The sequence below is a fragment of the Schistosoma mansoni genome, chromosome 3 (genome assembly GCF_000237925.1).
Source record: "Schistosoma mansoni strain Puerto Rico chromosome 3, complete genome".
NCBI lineage: Eukaryota > Metazoa > Platyhelminthes > Trematoda > Strigeidida > Schistosomatidae > Schistosoma > Schistosoma mansoni.
In genome coordinates this window covers 6,410,662-6,438,370 of record NC_031497.1, presented here as the reverse complement: position 1 = coordinate 6,438,370, position 27,709 = coordinate 6,410,662, and the positions used below count along the sequence as shown (strand labels likewise).

General features: G+C 33.9%; 2 protein-coding genes and 1 non-coding gene across 3 annotated transcripts; 2 read left to right on the top strand and 1 right to left on the bottom strand.

Moving 5' to 3' along the window:
* Positions 1 to 1,211: 1,211 nt before the first annotated feature.
* Smp_131870 (putative syntaxin binding protein-1,2,3) lies at positions 1,212 to 14,273 on the top strand (the record flags this gene model as incomplete). The annotated part of the gene is made up of 11 exons (XM_018799034.1): positions 1,212 to 1,325; positions 1,361 to 1,492; positions 1,529 to 1,602; positions 1,636 to 1,711; positions 4,071 to 4,326; positions 5,439 to 5,549; positions 6,763 to 6,874; positions 8,346 to 8,552; positions 9,187 to 9,447; positions 12,629 to 12,745; positions 13,884 to 14,273. Exons 1-11 carry the CDS (start codon positions 1,298 to 1,300, stop codon positions 14,271 to 14,273), a joined length of 1,764 nt encoding a protein of 587 aa, XP_018650864.1. The 5' UTR covers positions 1,212 to 1,297.
* A 4,046-nt stretch (positions 14,274 to 18,319) lies between these two features.
* On the bottom strand, positions 18,320 to 23,003 carry Smp_017620 (hypothetical protein; the record flags this gene model as incomplete). The annotated part of the gene is made up of 3 exons (XM_018799033.1): positions 18,320 to 18,388; positions 21,626 to 21,790; positions 22,995 to 23,003. 3 exons carry the CDS (start codon positions 23,001 to 23,003, stop codon positions 18,320 to 18,322), a joined length of 243 nt encoding a protein of 80 aa, XP_018650863.1.
* Smp_tRNA_01780_Gln_TTG.1.1 lies at positions 22,709 to 22,775 on the top strand. Its single transcript has one exon. It is a non-coding gene (tRNA).
* Positions 23,004 to 27,709: the final 4,706 nt, after the last annotated feature.

The following is a 27,709-nucleotide window of genomic DNA, read 5'->3' as shown; positions in this document are numbered from 1 at the left end:
AATATTATTTTCTATTTTATGGTGTACTGCGGTCTGTCTGTCTGGTATATAAACAGAGTATGCTTGGAATAAATGATTCGCATAGATTCGTATAGCAGAAGCTGCAGTTGGTGTTCTGGACTTAACTGGAAGGGCCAAGCGAACAAAGGACCAATAAGGACGCTAGACTACTCATACTGGTCGAACGTCATTGAATTGTCACGGTGTTAAGATCGGAAAAGTCGTATTTCGATTGGTGGATAATTCACGTGATCAAAAGCCGGACACAAGACCACAACAAATTGGATACGGCTTAATTTTTTTATAAAGTCGTAACACTCGTAACATGCATAAGTCTAACTTGTGAGGGACCACCGCACAACGGAGCCATGTTAAAAACATGTGTTACTTGGACTTATGAGGGACGAACATATTCCAGACCCGACTCTTTCACTTCAATCCATTTTTCATTTAACCGTAATAAAGTTTAAAATGTATTTGGAGTCCATGCAGAAAAAAGTATTAACAGCAGTTCCCTCGATGGTCTTGTGTATTTTAATGTTCCACACTTAAACAAATTTGATGCCTGCAAAGTAACATAATTCCTTCAAGCACAATTAATCCTTACTCTTTGTTATAAATACACTAACATATACTGAGAATATGCTCAAACAGCTGCCAAATTGACCAAAGCTGGTGGTTTCGATTAACTGAACTACCCACATGGGATATTACCAAGTAATTGGACCCTTACTCCAGCAGCAAATGTACAAGAGAGAAACGATTCACTTGTTTGTGTAGCTCGTCACAGATGATATTAAAGTTGAAAATTAAGGACTGTTTCAATTCAAAAATACGTGGAAACATTAGACAACATCTAGAGACGGATAACGAAATCAGCTCCAACAGCGTATTGTCAAACTCGTAAAGATCTATGGCTACATTTAAATATGACTTTATGATGAAATGTTCAAACCCTATACAACCGTTTAAAACACTGATTAATGACTGCAAAATAATAATAATGAGATCATCTTCGGCCGAGGACCTGCAGAACTATTCATTTTGGGGATTGACCTAAAACTACAGAGTCTTTGTTTCACTTTTTGTTTTCTTATAGGTTAGTCTCTGAATTAAAATAGACACTTCTACATTTTTTATTAACGTAAAAGCTGTTAAACCAGACGTCACGTCTATTATGTTTTCTGTTTTTCAAAACCATTGTGTTCGACATATATTGAAAATTGAAGAAAGGCTATAGCCATTGCGCCCAGTTCGTATAGTTGCGGAATATAATATTTATCCAAACTTCCAAACTATGTCTTTGAAACAGGCTGTTGCTAAAAGTAAGTCTCCTACTATGTACTTTCTATAAATCTAGAATTAATGGATGAAATAATTATCCCCTTAAGAAAGCCTAAAGATTGGAAAGTTCTGGTTCTGGATCGATTAGCCACCAGAATTGTTTCTTCGTGCTGTAAAATGCATGAGATAATGAATAATGGCATAACATGTAGTGAATATTTTTCGATAAATATTTATTTCATAGTGGTTGAAGATATATTTAAGAAGAGAGAAGTACTGCCGATTGAGGCAATATACTTGATCACTCCTACAGATGAGGTAACGAATATTACTATACTTCTCACTCCATAGTCCTTAAAACTTTTAATGGAGGATTTTCAAGGGTCCCAGAGTCAATATCGTTATGCCCACGTCTTTTTTACTGAAGGTAGGTTAACTTTGAAATGATCTATTACTGTATCATATTTGCTCTCATCTCGAGATGTTTTCTGTTTTTTTTTTTGATGATAAACTCAATACCTCTGTGGCTTATATTGTTCTCGGGAAACCTGGTGATATCCACGCGCAGATCCCTAATAGTTTTAGGCATTGGTTGTGAAGCCCGCCGCATATATGCGTTAACCCAGGTTACTGTACCGCAATAACGCAATCAAATGGAATTCCCGAGAAATGATGTAGTCGAGTCGGTATAGAAGCGATAAAAAAACCATGATTGGGTTCAAAAGACATATTAAGTGTCACACATTATGAAATACTGTGAGTGAATGCTCCCGCGAAATCGTGACTGGTACTGGGCTATATCGCGCATATGCAACGGCTGATCGTCGTTGTTGTGCGTACTCCAAGTAGATAGTATGCATCTATCGAGATATCAGTAAGCGGCTTCATGAACGGATACTGTCTTGATTTAGCTTCTCCTAGCTCTCTTCAAACCCACTACTACCCAAACTAACATCGCTCGTCAAGGTAGGCGTGTTTAACCCGTCTTAACCACCTCAGTCAATAGTGGTTCATAACCATTCAACCCACTTTCCTCTTTTGCTTAGTACCCTATGTCTAAGATCAAAATTGCTCACTTGGTCGTTACATGAAACGTGAGCAACGGTTCGAAGACATCTCTGGTCCAAAACTCGTAGCTAATGCATATTTTCTACTTCGAAAGGGCATATTTCGTGGTCATAAAGTAATACAAAATGGACTGCTGCACAGTCCGCTCGCCCTTTGGTTGGCAGAAGGACTTATCATTTAAGCCACAATTGACTCAATTTCGCAAATGTTAACCGACCTTCTTGAACCCATGCTGAGATTCCATCAGACATCAACCCTTAGGTTGTGATATGGCTTCCAAGGAGTGTTTGATGCACTCAACTGCTTCATCCCCTACGGACAATGTAGCAACAATTCGAATTCCAGGAGAGTCAGACGCACCTCAAACGTACTTGCATTGTTACTCAAGATTACCATAAAATCCTCACCAAGTAGGACTACTTCATCTGCATATTGTAAGTCAATAAGTGAGCCACATTGTAGGAGTAAAATCCCTGTGCAGTTAGATGAAGAAAGTGTGATTGCTAGGACATTCAGATCTAAATTAAGTGAAACGAGAAGTAGTAAACAATCCCGACGAGCATCACTTGGGGTTGTCGATTGAGATGACCATTCACCATAAGCTCTGATTCTACCAATAGTCTTCATGTCGAGAGGATTCAGAAGGTATATCCACTTATTTGGAACAACTTTCAAGACAGATGTTGCAGTCAAATTCTGTCTCAAAGTCAAGAAGTACATCCATATTATGACGTCTTTAAGTTTGCCTGTCCTAAATTCTGCGTAGTTGGTACATAGTTAATATATCCATATTTAGGTCTGAAACTAGCCTAGTTTTGTCATGCATGGTCCTCATGAGTCCTCTAATCGTCAAACTATTATACAGGTCATTATTTTAGACAACATTTTAGTCAAATTGATCTCTCTGTGGTTATCGCAGGAGGATTTCTGCCCTTTAAATCTGAATAAGTAAGCTATTGAGACTAGTCAGATATGATTGCATCTAGCTTTTAAACTGTAGCTGGTATTGGAGTAATTTTAGCAGCTAAAACTTAACTACGTCCTTAGAAATCTCTGGGCTTAATCCATCAAGCTTTGATTCTCTCCATCGCTTTAGATTATCCATAGCTTTTTCAACCCGTTTTCCATCCACTTATAGTTTGATGTTGTCCTAATTCTTTCGCTTACATTACATTCAGTGTTTGGATTTTTTTTCAAATAGTCCCACGTACTTTTCATGTTGCTTGTGATTTGATAATTACCTTTGTTTAATAAAAAAACTCTCCAGAGCATGTAATTTGTGTTATGACATCGGTGATCTCATTTTGTGCTTCTGGCAATATACTACCCTGAACGGGCTAGGTATTAGTTTCTCAGGTAGTTATTTAAAAATCTAAACGGTTTTCTTTCACTTGTATAATGGGCGCTTGTAAACTTGGTGGATGACAACTTACATGCACCATTCAGTATTTAACTTAATATGTTAAACACCTTTTCTTGTTTCGTTGCTTCTATTGCTTTGTGAACTGCGAACCAACGCTAATTCGACTGGGTATAATTTCATTTCAAATTTGTTGTCACCGGACTATATTTAATGTAGGCTAAACAGATTTACTTCTCTACAATTTCCTTCCTGTGCTTTGGATATATTCCTAAAGTTGAAGATATATGAAATAAATACTTCAGTTTACATACACCTATGATATTTCAGGTCTTATCATAAACCTCATTGCTTTTAGCTTGCCCGGATGAGTTGTTCAACCGGCTTTGCCAGTCGAATTCCGCCATATTTTTAAAAACGCTCAAAGAAATCAACATAGCTTTCCTACCAGTTGAATCTCGAGTCTTTTCGTTGGATTCACCCATGAGCTTTCAATATTATTTCAATCCAGTAGCCAGACAACAAGGTTCGGGACAACAACTTGAGCGAATCGCTGAACAGATTGCAACGTTGTGTGCCACATTAGGTGAATATCCCGTTATTCGTTACCGCACGTAAGTCATTTTAAATAATTTATCTTTCTAATCTCAGTATTGACTTTACCTGCATGCCATCCGTAAGTTTATTAACTTTGTTTTAACATCGACTAAGTCGTTAGTGTATGCAGCGTTAGGACATTTTAAAAATTATTTACTTTAATATAGCTGTTTTTGTGTAATTGGTATTCGAAAAATGATGCTTTTTGTTTCTATGTAAGTTATTAATCTGCACCATATTCTGGTAAGGTCACTAATACTCTGAATTTAAGTACTCCTTAGAATAGAGTTTTCTATTATCTCACTCTTTCACTGTTTTGTTATCTACAGTACCATGAATTTTCCGTTTGCAGTTCAGGGATTTTATTACTCCATTTCCCTGATCAATCTTTCTTTGATAGCATGTTATTCCGATTTAAACGTTTGTAAATCCCACTGATGTTTTAGTTGAGGTTACGGACGTAGCTATTTAAATAATCATTGAATTATGATAGTCTCTCCTGGCTGATATGATATGTTATTACGATGTTATCTCATTTTAACATCCATGTAGTGTGTCTATATAAGTATATTCCATTCATTAGTAATAAGATATATGAACTTTCATAGATTGATTCAAATAAACAAATGGGGAATTAATTAAGATATTGTTGTTCACTGAGGTATTGATCGCCTTTTCTGAGTTCATCGAATATATTTAATCCGTACATAAATGTATGTATCATAAATAAGAATTTCTATAGTTTATAGACGTTTGATGCACGGATCACATGATTTCCAGTAATCCAGCTTTAGTTAGTCAGTATTCAGCGTAAAAACAGTTGTTTCAATAGTTTCATTCTTTTTTTGGGGATCATTTTAGTCAGTTTGAAAGGAACGCCGAGTTCGCACAGTTAGTTCAACAAAAATTGGATGCATACAAAGCGGATGATCTCAAATGGGCGAGGGTTAGTAAAATAAACTTTCAGTACTCAAAGTAAAATATTATCATAAACCTATTTGAATATCTACTCTATCAAGTTTTTAATATTCTAAATAGTGTTTTCAAAATAAGTCCAATCCATCGATAATGCGATTTGTTTTTTATTAGAAGCGTGTTTTTTGTTCCAGGGTCCACAAAAAGAAAGAAGTCAGTTGATTTTACTTGACCGAGGATTCGATCCTATCTCACCTATTTTACATGAACTCACATTCCAAGCTATGGCTTACGACTTACTGGCAATTGAAAATGATGTTTACCGGTAATCTGGGTTACTTTTGTTCACTAGTTATTTTTTGAGTGCATGATAGTAATTTTTATGGTAATAATAATAATAATCCATTGTACACCAACTTAATGGCTGTGTAATTTGTTTTTGTGGCCTGATTCTTCTGTCTTAAATAATTATTATATTAAATCTGTTACGTAATCACCGTCAACACTGATTGACCAAATAATCAAGTTAATTTCTTAATTTATTAGTACCAATACAAAAGTGGCATAAAAGCATATGACAATTCACTAAACCAGTCATTTTTTAAACATTTTGCGCGGTGATCAGTTTTAATCAAATAGTTTATCCAGGGTCACTGCTTAAAATTTAATGATGAAACAATATAATTTTGTAGCTAATCTATGATTTTTTTATACTGAAAGAATGTTTCCTATTTAATGGGATACATTTAATTTACCATTAACAGTAGTGAAGTTCTAGTAAAGCATGCTTGTTGCGGGTAATATGCAATGAGTAATTTGTTACATAAAAGAGGTACTGTGAAGGATATAAGTCAATTTTTATTCTTAGTGTTCTCTGTAGATAAAAAAATTGCGTTACATCATTTGTTAACATACTCAAATTAACAATCTGATAAGAGGTACAAGTTGTACTTTAGAAATATTTATATCGATTTCATTTTCGTAATTTGTCCTAATGTATGCGTTGGTCCATCAACGCGACTGTTAAATGTATATTAGTGATTTTATAAAAACGTCAGATACATCTTTGTAGAGTCAATAAGTCCTGATTAGCCTTATTATTCTTTTCCATTATTATTCAAATAAAGAGCAAATACAAAGTCACTGGAACACACTTTCTACTGTTTCTAGTACAACATAGTCTAACACATTAAATATGGTTATTTTATTTGTATTCATAAACCTATCTGTTAATATAATTATTGGTTTCATATGGATAGTGATAATTAGTGAAATCCATAGTCAGTATGCTGTCATTAGTCGGAAAACAGTAGCTTAGTAGTTAAAGCATCTGAATTTCGACTGCTGAATTGTAGGTACCAATTCTCGATCAGAACAACCGGTTAGCTTCACTGGCCTTCATACAGTCGAATATATAAATCCAGTACTGACTATTCGTGCAAAAGCAGTAAGTTGTATTAGGATGAAAATGGAACAAATTATTAAGTTTTTTCTCAAATTAATAACTTTTCTTTATTTTGAAATAACGGATATTTCAGTTACATCAACACATCAGGTCCTGAGGAACGTGTTAAAGAAATTATCTTGGATGAAACTGATGAGCTTTGGTGTGAACTTCGTCATCAACATATAGCAGTTGTCTCACAGCAGGTTAATATTTTTGGTATTTAATGAACATCTGAGCGTTTTTAAAATACAAATGGCTTAATGAATAAGAAATGCCATTCAGTAACTATTGTTTAGGCTTCACGTATGGGGGTTACCAATACGTTGTTTTCTATAAGCTTCATATCTGCGACTAAAACCAATTAGTCCAATGGCTTTTTAGCATTCAAATTGTTTATACTGAATATCTCAATGTCTAAATAACAGGGAGACCATAAACCACACTTGTTTCAGAGCTAAAAATACTAACCTGTTACTCTAATTTCATTAGGTAAAGTAGAGTTCAAATAGATACCTAACTGGTTATAAGTTGGCTACTGTAATTGAAAATAACCCAAAGATTCCGTTGTTCAATATTATCGTGTTTAGGGAGTGCTCATATTTTCTATTATTATTAGGAGCGTTACGGAGAATTTATTGATGAGAGAGCAGCGTAAATGCTGTAGTTACAGTGAATATGTCATGCGGAAACCTCGGTAATACCGGAACTTCCAGTTTAGTAGAAATGCAACTACACAATTACAGTCAGGCGGATAAAGTATACATAATTAGTTGTAACTGGTTGAATTCAATAGCATGCGTAGTTAAAATTATTGTCAGTGAATACAACTGAACCCGTAACATTAATCTTTGTGTGGTTATGTAACGTTCGATGTGATTTTTATGTAACTTCTATTGAAAATTTTAAGTTCTGTAGTAGTGTGGTGTGGTCTACTTATATCCATATAAGTAGTATATGGTGTTGGTCAGACATAGAATGTATTTTGGCAGAAGACCGATGAGGAAAGAACTGAAACGAAGCGCAATCGGTAGGAAATTGCATGAACAATGAAATTAGGGAAGAAACGGTGAAGATTGAGACAATTGCTTGTTAATTTGCAAATTGACTGTTCATTGTATGGTTGTCAGAATTTACTGAGATAGTCTGTAATTTTTGCTTAAATACATTCGATTGTCCCCAGTCGTGTTCTGTTCACTACAGTGGAAGTTCTCTAGACGTTGAAAATCAGTGGTTCGATACTCATAAATATCAAGGGATTTTGTATTGTTATATGACTATGGACTCCAAACTTAGAGGAAAGATTGGTATTTGGTTTTCGTTTTTATCGATTAATCTCTAACACACAATGAGAACTGAGACAAAAAAACTTTAGATAACCAGAAATTACAAAGTAGATTTTTAAAGCATTGGTCAAGCAGCCATTTGTCTAAGTTTTATGTTTCCTGTTTTCGAAGCAACAGAGAAAAAGTCTCCGGATAAACCCCCTAAGAGATGATATTAGTTCACAAATTTACCATCAATTTCGATTTTGTCGAGATATATAAGGTTGGAACATTTAGTTCATGAGTTAATCAAAGCCATTAAAGGAGTCTCCATCTTTTTGTAAATCTTAAACATGATTTTGTCATTTATTTCCTGTCCTTGGATAATAATCTTGTTTTTGTTTCCTAATAGGTTACTAGCAAATTGAAAAAGTTCGCTGAAGATAAACGTATGGTTAACGCAGGCGATAAGACTACAATGCGTGATTTAAGTCAAATGTTAAAAAAAATGCCTCAATATCAAAAAGAGTTATCCATGTACTCAACACATTTTCATTTAGCTGAAGATTGTATGCAAACTTATCAAAATCATGCTAATAAATTATGCAAAGTCGAACAAGTAAGTTATTTTTAATAACTTTATGAATCAATAAATAAGTATTTTACGACTAATTTTATACAGATCAGACTAAATAACTTCATTTATTTGAAGTTTAATTATTTACTAACTGGCATTTTGATTATGTAAGTTTACCAATCTATCAGTTGGACTATTAAAAATTACCGCATCAATGTATATGAAAGAGATTATTTGCGTTACTTCGTTCTCGTTTTGTTTTTTAGGTGCAAATATAAACTTGAGTAAACTTTTCACAATCCAGTCTTTATCTTTGAAGTTGTCATAACGTTGTTCAACTTCTAAAGTAGTAGGTCAGAAAAATGACCTGAATCAGTCATTAATGGTTGATCTGAGTCGTTGGTGCAAACCTCCTGACAAAGGTTCACAAGATAGATAGTCTGGTTCTATTGTTGGCGGTTTTGTTTGTTTGTTTACTCATTCCTTTTGCTCATCTTCATCTTAAACAGTATCATCATATAATGCTCTCCCCACGTTGCTGATAGGAGATGTAGTGCCTTGAGCCAATATACAATTTTCAGTCTGTCTATAATAAGGCGATTTAAATTTTCGAGCATTACTTTCAAAAGGTATGATTTAACCAAAGTCATCGTAATCATTTTAAACTACTCTTCAGGATTTAGCCATGGGGACTGATGCTGAAGGTGAACGAGTCAAAGATCATATGCGCACAATGGTTCCTATTTTAATTGATCAGTCCGTTTCAGCCTATGATAAACTTCGCGTGATTCTTTTGTATGTTATACAACGGGGTGGTATAAATGAAGAAAATCTAGCTAAATTAGTTCAACATGCTCAAATCCCATCATCACAGGCGTGTATTGTACGAAATTTAATGCATTTAGGAGTTCCTGCTATTCAGGATGCTTCGGGAGCTGTAAGTATTTTTTCTCTCTAAAAATAAAGCTTCCACTAAATTTCCCAGTTACTACCTATAAATAGTGTGTTAACATTTTTGTCTATGCACTTTTTTAATTACTTATTTAAGGGATAGATTGATTTTAACTCTTAACCTGATAGATCGGGAAATGTAGAAATTCCTAGTAAACTTTGTTCAAAACCAGAAAATGAATGTCAGTTACGAAGACTCTTAACCTCTCTGAATAATCATTTCCATCCAGTTTGGATTTCAGTCGGTTCTGCACACTGAAGTACAAGAAATTAATTACTTTCTATGCGATGAGTGCTCACCGTATTATGTCCAGTATCATACACATTGTTAAATGTTTAGTACAACCTGTCTGACGGATTTATAATAAACTATCATGAAACAACCTTGGTTATAGTGTTAGTGTAGGCGTTGGTATGTTTGGTGTTGCAAATATTATGAGGTTAGGTAACAATCAGAAAATTTACACTGTCGTCATATCATTTATATGTTCTCCATCTTTTATGCTAAAGATGGTGTGAAAAGTCACCATTTTTTAAAACCGTACTTATACTCTTTCCTGTCTCCAGCTCTTATTATTTATTTATGTAGTTGACCTCCCTTCACTCTCACATTAAATGACGTGATAAACAAACGTGTATTCAGATTGTTCAAAATGTATTGCTCTATTAAACCATATTTTTGGATCAACCTTACCTTTTCATTACATCATGAGAATTTATTTAAAAGAGGACTAACTAATATCAAGGTCCTCTGGATAAACGATTATCATTAAAAGTGACATGAAAACAGATTTTTTTTGTAGCTCGATAACTGAGTTATTCATTTGTAAAAGTACATTTTGTCCAAAAAAATATCAGATATACCTTCTCTGTTTTTGGGGTAAACTTTTCAGGTTGCTTATGTCAAGGTAAGGTTACGTACCGTCTCTTAAAACACAAATGACTAAACCTTCTTGAAATTATGTAACATTTTAACCGTTTAATTCCTGCGTTTCTCATTATGTTTCCATTAGAAACTAATCATTTATTCAATATTATGTCTTTACGAAGAAAAAAAACTGTTAAGTGTGCAAACGAAATATAGTAAAAATTAAATGACTATTTGAATGACTATGAAATGATTATTTGCGTTACTTCGTTCTCGTTTTGTATTTTAGGTGCAAATAGAAAGTTGAATAAACTTTTTACAATCCAACCTTTATCTTTGAAGTTGTCATAACGTTGTTCAACTTCTAAAGTAGTAGGTCAGAAAAATGACCTGAATCAGTTATTAATGATTGATCTGAGTCGTTGATGCGAACCTCCTTGTGTATATAAATTTTTACTTGATTAATAATTTATTTTACTGTTCTATGGATTATGGTTTCTTAAAATTTTTGAATAATCTCTAGTACGTAATTGCTATTCTTCTTAATTCTAGTTTAATTACTCCTTTCAATAGTAAATTCTAGTATCTATACACAATGTACATTTTAGAATATAACTCAATTTATTAATGTTAATTCATATAACTATAAATAGATGATTATATTTAAGACAAAATTGTAAATAATAAAGATTAGATGCGTTTTAACGATTAAATTGATAATGACTATGAAATGATACAATGTGTATAATATATGTAGTATTCTAAGCAAGGATTGATAGTGGCTAGCAGTGGAATCCAGGACGCGCGTTTAGTCCTATTTGGGACTCGTCGGCTGGATGTACTTGCATCTGAAAGTTGATCTTCACTCTAGGGCTCAAACCCAGTACCTTTCGCTTCAAACACCATCGCGTTATCCACTCACCTACTGAGTCCTGATAGCCACTTGCTTGTGCAATGGGGTGGAGTTTAAATTCACTTAGTATTGTTTGTTTGAATCTTCTCATTGATGTTTAGGACTGCAACTGGTGGCTATCAGGACTCAGTAGGTGAGTGGATAACGCGATGGTGTTTGAAGCGAAAGGTACTGGGTTTGAGCCCTAGAGTGAAGATCAACTTTCAGATGCAAGTACATCCAGCCGACGAGTCCCAAATAGGACTAAACGCGCGTCCTGGATTCCACTGCTAGCCACTATCCATCTTTTCTTATATGTAGTATTCTGTTTATTTCTTTTATTGATTATCCAAATGATAATACTTGCTTCTGTTAATTATGTAATATGATTAATGAAGTGAATACAATTCCTGTTAACAATTATTGTGTTCTATTCATCTATATTTTTATAAGCTTAGGTCAGTGATAAATAATGTAGATAAAAAAGTAATCAATATCCTTTGTATTGTTTTTCTTTGTTTTTTACCAGTGATAACCATTAAACTCTTTCTAAAGTAAATCTATCTGTATGTTACTGATGTGTAAACTTTGAATATCTTTAACTTGAAAATCTCAATCATTGAACTGAAACACTATTATCCTCATAAATGTTTTTTTCTCCCTTGAAGTGTTTTAGAATATTTATTACTCCTTCAAAATACATAATGGCGTGCGTTTATGTGTCGTGTTAACATTTCAAGTTAATTATCTTGTTAAAAGTTTCTTACTTCATATCATGTGCAAAAGTGGAGTATTTAGTCAATAATATATTTGAATCACCACTATTATGCATTACAACTCCTGGGTGGGTAATGTTAGGATTCGGCTGAATGATTTGGAGTTGAGGTAATAGATCAACTGATGAAATTATAAGTGAATCTAGTCTAACATAAGTAACACACTGTAGTTGTTGTTATCATTGACTTTGGTTTAATGGTTTGTCAAATAACCCAAAATCGATCGCTATTTCACAAAAATGGTATTAATATCCATCCATTCAAATATTATGCTCAATTATCAATGATCCTATTGATTTGTATTGAAATAATAAGGAGAAGGCTCAAGTGTTAATAAAAGCTAAAACAGTTTTTTATTCCTTCAAGCTACAACTAACGTTTCGGTGTAACTTTCTGCTTCATTTTTACTTAAATGTTATCTTTTTTTCTTCAAATTGAAGCAGCTATGATTCCACTTTTCCCCTTTCCAATTGTTCATTAGTTTTCACTGTAAACCTTAAGTTTTCTTTACTTCATGTTATTAAAAAAAAGATATATAACAATGTAATGAAATGTTCATGGCGTCAATCATCAAAAGCATTTATAACTATTGTTGTCTAAGTTTGTCAGTCTTCTTTTTTTGTTAAAATAGGGTATAGGTAGGCGTAAACTTCCTCAGCCTTATTTGCCTGCTAATCGACGTCAGCGGGAGGATGGTCCAAGATATCAAATGTCTCGATGGACACCTTATATCAAAGATCTTATGGAGGTAGGTAATTTGACTAATAATTTAAATGCTATTTTGCTTCGTTAACGACTAATGTGATGTGCTAAGACGATTCGTTGTCGAGCAAAGATTGAACACACACTACTGATAATGTTGATATGGGAAAAAGCTAAGCGGAATCATGAAAATGTTAGTTAAGGAAAATGAATTGTAATGAATATCATAGGTGAATGTTTTACTTTCTCCAATGTACTTAAAATAGTAGCATAGTGTGGTGATTTTGTCGAGTTAATATTTTCGATGTGGCAAAAATAGTTCAATAGTGACTAAATTACCTGAATGAATAATAAAATTACTACCCTTAGGATTGACACAATGTACAACACTATTAGGAAACAATTACAAAAAATACCTACAGCTGTACAACTGTAAACAACTATATATATACATCTTTAGGTAAATCTATTACTAACCTAATAATGATTAGTGAGAAGGATTACTACAAAGTTCAGTTGTATCAGATATTCTAAGTATAAATTAAATCGTCTCTTTAACATTTTTAAGTTACTATCTAGTATTAGATTCTAATAATAATGAAGATATTAGGACTACTATAAAATGGTGATGAAGTGATATCAATACAGCTACATTTCAACTGTTATACTCCTGTCGTATTATCGTTTGTCTAACATCTGACTGTTTGATCCAAAGAAAAATGTTTTACAATTTGACTGTTGCTTTAACTCTAGATTGTTTGTTCTATTTTGCAATGAGAATTGTTTAGGACGAGTGTGTCATAAATAAAAGTCAGTTATATATTACTTGTTCAAATCTGATTGGAGGTTGGTCAGCTTTTATATCTCAGCTGAATAACTAAGTATCAATGCAATAACTCAAAGACTATTCGTTAACGCAGAAATCGATTGGTTCTTTTTCATTCTATTCATAGATCAAAAGCTTTGCTAACATTTAGTCAGGAGAGAAGTTCTGGAAACAGATGTATTTTCGAATTTCCTATTACTTTTATCCTATTCTTTTTCAGGTAAAAATTATGAACATGGTAGTAATGTAAATTATTTTCTGCATTTTACATTTCATCTTCTACCTCTTATTTTGTTGTGATTTCTCAGTGACATAATATAAGCGTACTAATCACTTCGACGTTTTTTTTTAACTTAAGGATGCTGCTGAAGACAAATTGGATCCGAAATTATTTCAGTACTTTGGTGGTGGCCCTGTTCGTGGTCCTGGGACGCGTACAGGAAATGCACCAATGTCTGCAAGATATGGAATGTGGCATCGGGATAAAAGTCAACAACCACGTTCTGGACCTAGATTAATATTCTTTGTAATCGGTGGAATATCGTATTCAGAAATCCGTTGTGCATATGAATTAACGAATACTGCACTAGGTAAACAATGGGATATTATCGTCGGTGGTACCCATATACTCGTGCCGGAAGCATTCTTAAAGGATTTGGAGAAACTTTCTTATCCACCAGGAACAGTGCCTCCATCGGCTAGCAGCGGGACATCAGTTATTGTAGGTGCTGGTGGGGAACCAGTGTGAAATCAGTATACTCCATGAATAATTTATATTTCAATGTGTAATTCACAAGAGATTACAAGAGATTTCTTTATGATTTCCACTCAATAACAACTTTATTTACTCATATTGATTTATCTTTCGTTGCACACTTCTTCGTCAGTCAATACCATTTCACCGATGCTGATTATTATTATTATTATCATTAATATTACTGCCAACAAGAACTTCATATGTGTTTGGCACTTATCTAATCACTCACAACATTCCTCATCATTGAAGCTTTCGTTTTTTTTTCAACGAAAGACGTACTGTGTTACAGATTACATGCTCAATGCATATATCTGATACAGGACTATCCGTTTATTTACATTTTTTTGGAATGGTGCATTACCTTTTATAATATTTCCAATAAGTCTTTATTCAATTACTATTTGTGTTCAATATTTGTTGTTGTATTCTGTGCATTTCTTTCATTGATAATGTCTGATTCACTAATTATTTTAATTTCATACTTTCATTATATTTAATAGTTGTTGTGTTGTGAAATATCTCAATCTCATCTATCTTATTTCTTTGTTCACTAAAATCTTTGTTATCTCTTTGTGTTTTTGTTTGTCGATCTTCTGTAAACTCATTATTAGAATCGTTTCTGTTGGCTTGTTCTATCAGGGAATTATTGTATTACCTTATTATTTCACTATAAAGTTTCATTGTCTTTATTCAGTTCATCTTTATAATTGAATGTGAGCATTGACAATATTTCAATATGATATGCATAATTAATATTCTCATGAATACCATTTCTCCAAATAATAAAAGACATTTAACTAACATTCAATTAAAATAATGAATTAAAGTTAGTTTATGTTCTAATTCAGATAAAGTGTATTTTGTATGGTTGTGTGTATGTGTTTGCGTATAGTCTGTTCGCTTACCTATCTAGTCGTTGTTGTATTTCACTTCTTTGAATTAAATCTCTCCCTTGTTCTACAATCTTTTTCTTTTTTCAGACATCAGTGTTTGTCTTAATTTACTCTTTTGTGCTTAGCGTATTTCTTCTTCCAGTTACAATATTCCTTATTATTATTATTATTATTACTAATGGTCATCACATTAGTTACTTTCAACTTTTTATTTTGGCTATACCAGGAATTTATTTCGTTCTAAATCTTTTTTCAATTTTCATTAATTATTACAATCGGTTAAGTCTTGTTGCAACGTCATTACCTTGCCTTTCTACGACTATATTCATTCGAGCATAGTTGTGTGTGTGTGTGTGTGGTTGTTTGTAACTTTTGAGTATATTTTCTTGTTGCCGATCAACTTGTTTTCTCATCTCCTTTCTCATACACATACACATATGTAACGCCCTACAGATCATTGACTTAATATTATCAGAAAACATGACCAGCTTTGTTTATCTATGTTTATTTAGTTATTTATTGGTTTGTTCATGTTCTTTTTGATATTTGCTTATTTATTACTTCCTCCAATTTTCATATATATATATATATACAGTTATTAAATTAGTATTGATCATAGAATTTTTGTGTCAATACTACGTGCATTTGTCGATAATTATGCCTTTTCTCTTTCCCTCCTCAATCATACTGTTTCTGAAGCCTACGTGACATTCGATGATTAGTGTGAATCACATCCAATGCGTTATATATATATATATCCAGTAGTGAAAAACGTTAATTTTAGAAATGTTTCTCTTGGCAATCACATGTAACATTACCAATCACATCAGTCGGTGAAAACTTAACCTAGTCAACACACTTTCTATCTTCTCTGTTGTACCTTAGCATTTCTTACTGGGTGAACTCAACATACACCATCAAGGCTTGGGAGGCATCTGTAGTCGAATATTAGTAATTTACCAATGTTCTCTATCTCCGAAGGCTGTTTCACAGTCGTAAAGTAGAGCAAACCGAACTGCTGTGTAGTGTACTCCTAGCTTTGCTTACAGATAAACCTCTCACCTTAGTCACAAAAGACGTAAGTTGTTAAAACCCTGGAGAACTCTAATTTCAGCACCGAGATTCTTTCAAATATCAGCTCACCAGTCCTGATGAATCTCCAAAGATTAGCGAATTGGTCAACTTACTCAACTACTTCACTCACTAATAATCAATGTAGGCAATAATGTGGATCAGTCTGAAGCATTTTGGATTTAGAGGAAGAGAGACACTCCAGACATGCTTGCATTGTTACTCAAGTCTAGCAAAAGACTCCTTGTTCAATGTCTTCACTGAATATAACTATGTCATCTGCGTTCATAAGTGAACCACTCGGTAAGAGATCAATCCCTGAAAGTTAGATGAAGAAAGTGTGATTTCTAGGGAGAAATGTTTGAACTGAAAAGGAAGATAGTGAATAATTCTGATGAAGGTTACTTGGAGTTGAAAATTAGTATAGGAAGGAGGAAAGTTATGAAGCAATTTTAATCTCAAGGTTTAAGAGAAGATAAAGAGTGTACACACCTGCCCCATTGTGATCAATTCTGAGCCATGACACACAGAGTCTCCAACCATTGGTTACGATAGTCACGCGGACCCCAACCAGGTAGTCTGCATCTGCCAACATGGCTCGGACTAGAAGTTAGTGACTTCAAGCACTGATGCTACGTTTTGGTCTGACCGCCCCTAACTTTCTTCCAACCATCGCCAATACTAGTCAGCATAGCGCGTCGTGGTAATCGGTGTTCAAACATGCGTAACACATGGTCCAACCGTCTCAGTTGATGAAGATTCATGACCTCATCAACTGATTTACCATCATTCCCTAATAACCTGTGTCAATAATTAACAGACGAAATGATAGCTCACTGATTATCAACATACTTTTGAATTTAATCACTTTCATAATAGTGTATAAAATACTTTTTCTATACATATGATTGTAAAATATAACTTAGATAGTTAAAAGATTCAAAGTGAAGCAACTATCTCTATCTCCCTATTTAATAAAGCATAGATTGCCATAACATTAAGCAGGAAATTTACTATCATCATTTAGCACTTATAAACGTGAAATTTTTTTGAAATATTCTAAGTTTCCTAACTAATAATTAAACCTCATTTATACCCAAATAAAAAAAGGATTGTTACTGTATATTTTAATTAATAGTAAATGAAAATCACTATGTAATCGAACAGCAAAATGTTGAACTTATGATGAAAACAATCCATCATTGATTGATCACTGGATGGTGATCAATGTCATGCGTGCCAGGTCCTTCTTAGAATTGATCGAATGCTATCGATCGAGTTGCAATGTGGCCACCAGTCTAGGTGGCTCGACACTGCGTGCACTATATATTGAGGTAGATGGTGGTTGGAGGTGGTCAACAGGAAACCCTGTTGACCATCTTACCTCAAACAATCCACCATTAGTCAGTAGTACTGTATCTGATTCTAATATATTATGGCTTATTACTTTAAAGAGATCCCTGAGTATTTTTTTTACTACCAATTGATGATGAAATATAAAATAATAAGACTACCTGACAAGTGCGGTCAGTATCCAGTATCATCTGTGAGTTTTTTAATTCTAACTTTTTCAACTATACATAACATAGCTTCCCACTGTATGTTCGTATAATCTACTTCGAAGTTAGTCATTGATGAGAATGGGACTAGAATTTCATGAAGTTTTTCAATACTTTGAAGATTATTTTCATCATCAAAATTACATCAGGAAGGATTGTTGAAGTGTAAGCAGCACCAAACTATGACAAAAACACTATTTACTGCTCTTTGGATTTTATTAGTTTTCTATATGATCTCCATTCACAATGAAACGTACCAGCACAGCGTACACAAATTTCCATCAATAATCTATACATACATCCCCATAATTCTATATACAAGAGATATTAAAGTGTAATATATGGTCTAATGTAATACATAGTATACTGTATAATTCATGGGAATATATCAATGATGAGTACTGAATTTAGTTACTTATTATGCAATATATATTTACAGATGTTACCATCGAAACTGTTTTTTTCTAGAATGACATTTATTCGAGATGAAATAATGCGCTAATCTTTTGAAATATTATAACATTGGAATTGGTTCCATTTGACATTCTTCTTTTATTTGTGGTCCTGTAATCCACTCATTCAACTAGAAATAACAAAAGTGTAAAATATTTACCATATGTGTATTTTCAACAGAGTAATAACATTATAATATAGTATAATTATTATTTATATAAAATTCGAAATCTAACTGGTTTCGTAACAGTTTGAATCACTTTTACATTGACATTTTTAGGCAAATTTTATAATTAACTACTTTTAATATCAGAAGCGGTTTTATGGATATTATAGTTATTTTAATAGTTGAGATCATGAATCAATTGAAGCTAGACCACCATGGAAAACGTGGAAAAACTGGACGGTCATTTCGTCTTATTATGGGACTCCTCAGCAGTGCGCATCCACGATCCCGCCTCACGAGATTCCAACTCAGGACCTATCAGTCTCGCGCGCGAGCGCTTAGCTTCTAGACCACTGAGCCGGCATCCAACGGTGTTAATGTCTAACTTCAATAAATCCACAAAATTGAGCGACGCATCCACCATTGTCTTCAGAGAGTTACTATCTCACAACAGACCTGGTTGAACTCCACTGGTCACTGCTTCTCACTAGAACTCCAGGAAATACCTCTTGAATCCAGTCACTAGTAAGCGTGAGACTGATAGGACCTGGGTTCGAATCTCACGAGACGGGATCGTGGATGTGCACTGCTGAGGAGTCTCATAATAGGACAAAACGACCGTCCAGTGTTTCCAGGTTTTCCATGGTGGTCTAACTTTAGTTGATTCATGATCTCAACTATTATAATTACTTTTATTTTACATAAATCTAACTGAAGAATAATTTATGAAATAGATAAATTTGATGAACAAGAATCAATGTATTAGATCAACTTTTGATATCGTATCAAGATGAATGTTTAATTGTTAAAATAATTCATAACTGAAAAGTAACTTCTTGAAATGAATTCAATAGTGAATTTGTAAACAGTTTACAAATGTTTAGTTAATCAATAAAATGTATAATTATTATTCATTGTCTCCATCTTTTCTAAACTAGATCAATATTCGTTAATCCAAAGTAGTGAATATAACTCTTCCATAATTTATTGACAATTTTTATTGTAAAAAATGAACAATCCTAACCACTAGGTCACAGTGATGATTATTAGTGTAGAGGTAAAGAGTTCAGTAATAGGTTAGTTCATAAGTTGACTATACCTAAGAATGGAATTTAGAATCCACGTCCTTTTTTCTATTCTTGTTTCATAGTATTCCTGACGTCAATAAAAGAACCAAAGTCAGCCATAAATATCAGTAAAAATAAAAAAAATATCATCCCTTAGGGCTGCTTAAACAAATTATATCAGCTAGACAAGTTGGCGATTACAATAATCCCAATAGTTTAGTCTATAACTCTTTGACACTTAAGGTGATGAGTACTTGGTCAATTCCGACTATGAGACTATATTGATGGATAAAAATGTCTATACGGAATAGAAACTAACTTATTAGAATCATTCCTTAAGTAAAAAATCGACCTGTCTTTATTAACTTGTATGTGATTGGAAATCATTAATATACTCTCTGCAGCTTATTCCTATTCTAATTCAACGATCCTACTGCTATACAGAAGGATAATGAGTTTTAAAATCAAATAATCCACTTCACTGAACATAGGACATACTTAGAGCTTGTCAAGAATAATCCTAATAAATAAAATCGTTTAATACTTACAAAAGTTAAAGTAAGCCTTTTGATCAACAAATAAAAATAAGTCAAATTCACGAGTCGATTTAAGCTAGACAACCATTGAAAAGCTGGAAACACAGGACGGCCGTTATATCCTAGTATGAGATTCCTCAGAAGTGCGCACCCACAATTCCGAACTAAAGGGACTCGAACCCAGGACATTGGATCTCGAGTGAGAAAGATTCAGCTGTAGACCACTGAGCTGGCATCCATTAGTGTTACATCTTGAATCTAGTCACTAGTGAGAACATGATTATTATCATTATGGGGATTTGTATAGGTTGTAGTATTTTAACATCAGAATTCATGAGTCGAGTGGAGACAGTTATTCACATTAGACATTGGATGAAAGGTTGAGTAATATCGTGGATTGATTGAAGTAAGACACCAACACCTTGATATGGTCTAGAGGTGAAGCGTTCTCACTCGAGACCAAATGTCCTGTGCTCGAGCCCCTTTGGTACGGGATCGTCTATGAAAACTGGCAAAGATTCCCATACTAGGACGAAACGGCCATCCGATGCTCCTAGGTTCTCAATAGCTAGCCTGCTTAGACTGACTCGTGAATTCAACTGTTAAAATACTGCGATCTCCACAAATCCCCATAATGGTAATAAAAATAACCTGATAAGAGCTGACTTAACTTGAAATTTTCTTATTTTAATAGGATTTACACTAGGCATTCGGTAGTACTAACCGCCTTGCTTGACATTAAATCTTCCTCAGTTCTATCCTATGTGTGGATTGACAGGTGCGAAGTTAAGGAAAAGCAGCTGTCAAGTTTCATTTGGATTTAAATGACTTTCTAAATGATGTTAGTTTATTAGAAATACCATCTTCCTCAAATAAATATCGACAGACAATAAACGTCAAAAAAAACGCTCATCATAAATAATGGTTCTTTACTACGACAATAAAGCTTTCTGTATAAATGAATATACTCTCTGTTTGTTCAGTTTCCGGAGTTTTCAAGAATTAATCGTTTTCTTCTGATGATTAAATATAACCATAAAGACATCATTAGGTTATCAAAAACATAACACAAGAAAACTTGATTATTCCATGTCAGTAAGATAGCTAAGAATCATTAGATGCTGTAATTCAATACAGTGTGCAGTTTCATCAAAGTATTTAGCGCTCAACCAACTTAATTATTACTTGCGGGTGTACTGCTTCAATGTTAACTGGTTGTCAATCTACTAATAAACTATGCATAATGGTAAACTAACAACCGAGAATGCGCATGTTTCTAGTTTTCTATTCTGATGAAATTCAGTTCACTGTCTGAAATAATCGATCAAAATTAAGCATTCTCAGTTTTAGTACGATGTAATACAGTAATAAACTATCCGAGAAACCATTGACTTTTTTGGAAACTACAGAGGATATCCTCCTATTATGATTAAATAAGTATGTAATTGTTCAACTACATCTAACTATAAAAAGGGAAAAGTTATTAAAGACAAGGATGATCTTTTTAATTGTTATCCAATCTATTACTGATGTTGTCTGCATAGAAAATAAAAGAAGCATCATTATTTTTAAGTTAGATCAATTAATTAATGACTTACCGATTCAGTATAAAATCGATTACAACCGAAAGCATCTGGACTATAAGTGAATAAATTGTGTGGCATTATAAATATGGATAACGGGCCACCACTGGTAGCTGTATTTGGTAGATCTTCATGTCTTGGCAAATGATAATTACCAACAGTTAACCACAAAACAAGATCCTATCCATAGAAATATGATCAAATACGAAGAAATCTATATTTATTTGGACTTCTTTGTCTAACTAAATATACTACTGAAATCAATAGTAAGTAAGCTAAGTGTTCTAAAATATTTTCAATGTCCAATGTAAACAGAATGTTACTTCTATCGTAATGACTTGTTACCCAAACTCATATATGAGTAAGGTAAAGATTGGTCATACAATTTAAACAAAAAAATCAGAGAGTTTGATATTAGATATAAAACATTGTGGAAACCAAACGTCACTGTATTATCAGTATTGTTGGAATCAAGAGTAATTTGTTTCAGTACGTTGATTATTAAATCAACCTTTACTTAAAAGATATATTAAAGGTTTAATATCTGAGTCATTCACGGATGCTAAGTTGAAGGATATACTTCCGAGTGTCATGTATAATCGTAAAACTTTGTGGACCCTGTAAATATTTACTGCAATTTTCATAATCACACATTTACCCAAGTATCTAATGTATGGAATAATTCAAACTTTGCAAATAAATCAATTTCAGTGCACAACTAGTGATTTTATATTCAAACGAACAAACTCTGTTTTTAACTCATCATAATTTTTTATCAGTGTGTATGACTTCAATCATTTATATCATTCAGTTATGCCCATTAGATCTCCTCCTTGAAAATACACTGTCAGCCAAAAGGAAGATTTGTTTAATGTAGTTAACTATTAAACAAGTCTTGGGTTCCACTGCTAGCCACTATCCATCTTTGTTTATAATGCTTGTGAATTTAGACTATATCGAGGCAATACGCCTAGTGTGCACATATACCAATAAGAGACTGACTAGTTTCAGTCCTAAACATCAATGGGAAGATTCAAATAAGTAATACTAAGTGAAATTAAACTTCACCCCATTGCACAAGCAAGAGGCTATCAAGACTCAGTAGCTGAGTGGATAACGCGATGGCGTTTGAAGCGAAAGGTATTGGGTTCGAGTCACAGAGTGAACATCAACTCCGGGAGATGCAGGTACATCCAGCTGACAAGTCTCAAATAGGACGAAACGCGCATCCTGGATTCCACTGCTAACCACTATCCATCTTTGCTTATAAGAGTTAGTGTTGTTTGTAAATAAGTTCGCTTGATCACAACTTATTCTTTTAAGAAAGATCCCTACATCCTTTTGTTATATATATATATATATATCACTGAGTTAAAATTCCTACTTTTTCCATTAAATTTTCGACTAGTTGTATCATTCAAATGAAAATCAAACAGCCCAAAATATCATTATCCAGAAATAAAAATCTGAATCACAAGAAAATTATGTCAGAATATTATCTGTTCACTTTCACTGCCAGTGTTTAATACATTTAAGTTAGTCTGATCTTTACTATGAGAAAGAGACAGAGAGGGAAGGAGAGTTTAACTTATCTTGTTATTTCTCTAGATTTTATTTGTTTATGTTATAAATTATAATTTTTATCAAAAAATTTTATTGCCATATGGATTGATGTTGTTGTCTACAGAAATTAACAGTCATAATAATTTACAAATGGTCACCTCTATGCACTTCTACCAGCTCAACTGCTGTAATAGGGCAAGGGATATAGACCGTAGCTAGTGCCTGTTTGCAACTTGAATAAGAGAACATGTTCCAATATGGTTCTACAAGGGTGAGAGGGACACGGATAAGGTTTAAATCCTTAAACAGCTGAACGATTCTAATAACTCCACTGATCCATAAATTTATTTTAAGGCTTTTTATGCAATTCATCCTAATCTGCCTAGCTTTCTTTGTATCCAACTCTATAAATCAGCAGAAGCTTTTGCTATTCATAAGTTGAAGCCAGAATTATGCGTACAAAAGAAGTACGTCTTATTGTTATCGTTAGCTTGGCCTTAAACTTATTATTATCGTTATTATTATTACTATTATTAGTAATACATACAAAATATCGCCCACTCTCTTCAATTATTTCCCATCTGCTCATGATTTTATTCATAATTGTTTCTGATATTAATTCATTTAATTTTATCATAAAATTACCTTTGATTATTGTAACGAAAAACATTTTAATCATCTTACTCCATTCACATTATAACCCGCTATAAACCTATTCATTTTCCAAGGCTTTCTATTTGGAGCTTGACACTGAATTCGTTAAAAAGAGATCTTTTCGCAGAACTTTGTATTTTTATATTTCGATAATATAACTTAAGCATTGTTGATATTTTCATTTTTTGAGTATTCCTCTTATTATATTTTAAACAATTCTGTTAATTTTATTGGAAACTAAGAGTGGCTAAACCAAAAATTGGTCTCGTTTCATAAAGACATTCATTAATGATTTCAACAATGTCGTTGTGGGTCTTGAGTGCTGTTAGAGGTATGAGGGCAGTTATCACTTCCCGGTTGCCCACACCGTAGAAGGGTTCTTCTAGAGGTACCTGAAAAGGAAATTGGGTTAGAAGTGGTCTTAATGACCTGAGAGCGTGACCGCGGTGCCCAAGGGACAACTGCTCGTTCACACACAACCTTTTTGTGGGTAATTTTTGTGTTAGCTTCGTATTTGTTGGGATCTGACCGCCGGAGATGGAAATCCGTGGGATAAGGCGAGGTGTGCATTTTTAGGGTCGACCTTTTCTAACCCCATCCCTCCTTGTGGGAAGGCAGCATCGCTGTCATGCTGGTTGTCTGAAGGAAGCACCTTACTGTCGTCACACGTCTGTACAGTCAGCAGTACGACTTCGCCTTCGGACCTTGGGATTGCTGCTTTTAGTCTTACCGCTCTTCAACCGACCTGTCTGGCATGGTAGGACCTTGAGGAGTGATTGTTCCAGCCAATATAGCTCGATTGGTTCATCACGACAGGCAAGCTTGACCACCACGTCAAAGTAGCAGCAACGGTCAGGGTAGACTACATTATTGTAGTCTGCATCATAATCCTGAACAGTAATGAGAAACGTTGGATGGTATTGATGCAAAATAGATCAAAATGACGCTGAGACACTCAATTTAGCATTATCATTCCTTCATGCATATATTATATATATTTTTTAAAATTTCAAGTGTTTAGTCTTTCTCAAGATTGTTACTAAGTGATTTCGACTCGTTTTCTATTCATCTTATCTTGCTGTCATGGTATGACACTATGCTATTTATAACTGAGTGTAAATTTTTATTAAACACCTCCGGATACTACACAAAGAATTTTTAGAGAATAAACTTCGGTCTTTAAGTGTGAATGATACATTGTCAATACATTTAATAAACTATTCATGTAGTAATTTAAACTAACCTCATTGAATATTGACTCATTATTTGAACTGAATTTTGTAAAATCAACAACTGGTGAATTCAAATCAACTCCATTGAAAATTGATGATGCAAATGATTCATTATCATGTTGCTGAGTAACATAAAGTTGATGCCTAGGGATTTAAAAAAAGATCAGAAATTTGTTTCATTACAAATAAGTAACACCAGTTGATAATAAAATACTCCAAAAGTATGAATACTTTAAAATTCAAACTAATTTCACCACGAGTATAACAAAATATGTGATCAAGTGACTTTAAAAAGTTGAAGTTAGACATTAACACCGTTGGATGCCGGCTTAATGGTCTAGAGGCCAAGCATTCGCGTGCGAGACCAAAGGTCTTGTGTTCGAATCCCGCGAGCGAGATCGTGGATGCTGAGGAGTCTCATACTGGGACGAAACGACCGTCCAGTGATTCCAGGTTTTCAGTGATAGACTAGCCTAGATCAACTCATGAATTAAACTATTAAATTACTACAACCTCCACGAAACCCCTTTGCGATATTACTTTAAAGAAATAGACCAAACATAATTTACAACACTGAGTGGCTTTTAATAGACGATGAATAAAACGTATTTCTCACTTGACAGTTTTTTGTTTTAGTTTGAGACTCCACAGCAATATGTGTACATGTCCCCATTAGGAATGGAATCCAAGAACTTATGGCCTCGCTACAAATTTGTTACTTTAGTACATCTGAGTTAGGACTTAATGATGCAATCGGCTTGAAACAACATTTAACAGTTCTATGGTTGTCGAATTGAGGTCAGTCGATGATACATAGTATCTTTAATTTAACAAACTTGAAGAGTACCTTATCTTAATAATCAATAACAGTTAAACAAAGAATGTATCAACACCTAGGAGTAATGTTAAATAATATAAAAGAACAATAAGAAAAGAACTTTGGAGGGACTTTTGCGTTGTAAATATGTGCACGGATTTAAGGTGAGATTTTAAATCACATTATCATGATATGACTATGCATTGAAATCTGTCTAGTATAATTAATCTTTTTCAAATAACTAGAAAATGGTTTTTAGCCATTTTGAATATACACAAATAAAATTATTAGAATATAGAATTATATTTCTCTGAAGGCGCCCCGAATAACCCAGTCAAATAGCCGGAAGTATATGACATGCTGAAAACGACGTCAGAGAGTACAGTAGGAAAATAGTCAGGATTGTTTGCTTGTTTCGGGGTTCCAGAGATCTTCGTAAGTGACAACAGTACTCAGTTTATGTCATATGCTTTTAAACGGTTTTGCAGCGAAAATAGTATGGCGCATCTACAGTCTCCTCCATACCATCGTCAGTCAGATAGCCAAGCAGAAAGATTTGTGGATACGATAAAAAGAGCTCTGGTCAAAGGGGGAGGAGAGTGTATTCCAGAACAAGCGGTCAGTAAATTCTTAATGTCTTATAGAGTTACCCTCAATCCGGTAGTGCCAGAAGGAAAGTCACCAGCTGAGTGTATGCTCGGAGGGAAAATTCGGACAGTATTTTGCGATATTTGTCACCCAGCAAGACAAATACACCTAAGAGCGAGTATCCGATGATAACTCGCAGCTTCCAGGTGGGCGAAAGGGTACTTGTCAAGTCTTATCAAGGTAACAAGAATTGGGAACTAGGGATTATAGAACGTCTGATTGAAAATGTACTGTACTTAGTCCGGAGAAATGTCGGGACGTGTATAAGAAATACAAATTAAATTCAAAGGGATGACAGAACATTGGTCGCACAAAGCCAACTCCTTTTTCGAATGCTCGTGGATCCATCTCAAAAAAGCCCTAAGGAGAACGAATGTAGAAGATATAAAAGGCGAAAGGGCAAAACAGCACAACCTTCAAGAATGATGAAACTCAAAAGGAATGACGTAACCAAGTTTCAAGTGGACCCGAGTAAAAGGTCTTGCACAAGGGACTTTGAAGAGGGGAGGTGGGAGGGCGGCCCGGATAACCCGGTGGTGACGTCTCTGACTGTGAAGCTGGGTGACACGGTATCGAATCCGTCAGGGATCATCAGTTCCGTCAAACTCAACCAATTTCTTTTATACCCAAGAATATGTTCGAATTACATACACACTTTATAAGTAAGTCACCGTTTGCATTTATTTGAAGTTTTGTATCATCAATGTTGCCGATTATGTTGAATGTTAACAAAAATTTTTTGAGGAATAAATCCAATTTATCAATAATTTCTTTCGATTTCTTATTTCTGTCTTCATCATTCATTTTCGTAAGTTTTATTTATAACATATTTGATTACTCATAAATTTGTCTTCTTCATTAAAAGTATGAAGATAAAAAAGGTGAAGAACTGATTTGGGTAAGTAGTATAGTGTGGTCTACTTATATCCATATAAGTAGTATATGGTGATGGTCAAACATAGAATGTATTTTGGCAGAAGACCGATAAGGGAAGAACTGAAATGAAGCGCAATCGGTAGGAAAATGCGTGAACAATGGAGTTAGAGAAGATGAACTGATATTTACAGAAGGAACAGTGAAGATTGAGACAATCGGTTGTTAATTTGCAAATTAACTGTTCATTGTATGGTTACTAGAATTTAGTGAGAGAGTTTGTAATTTGTGCTTAAATACATTCGATCGTCC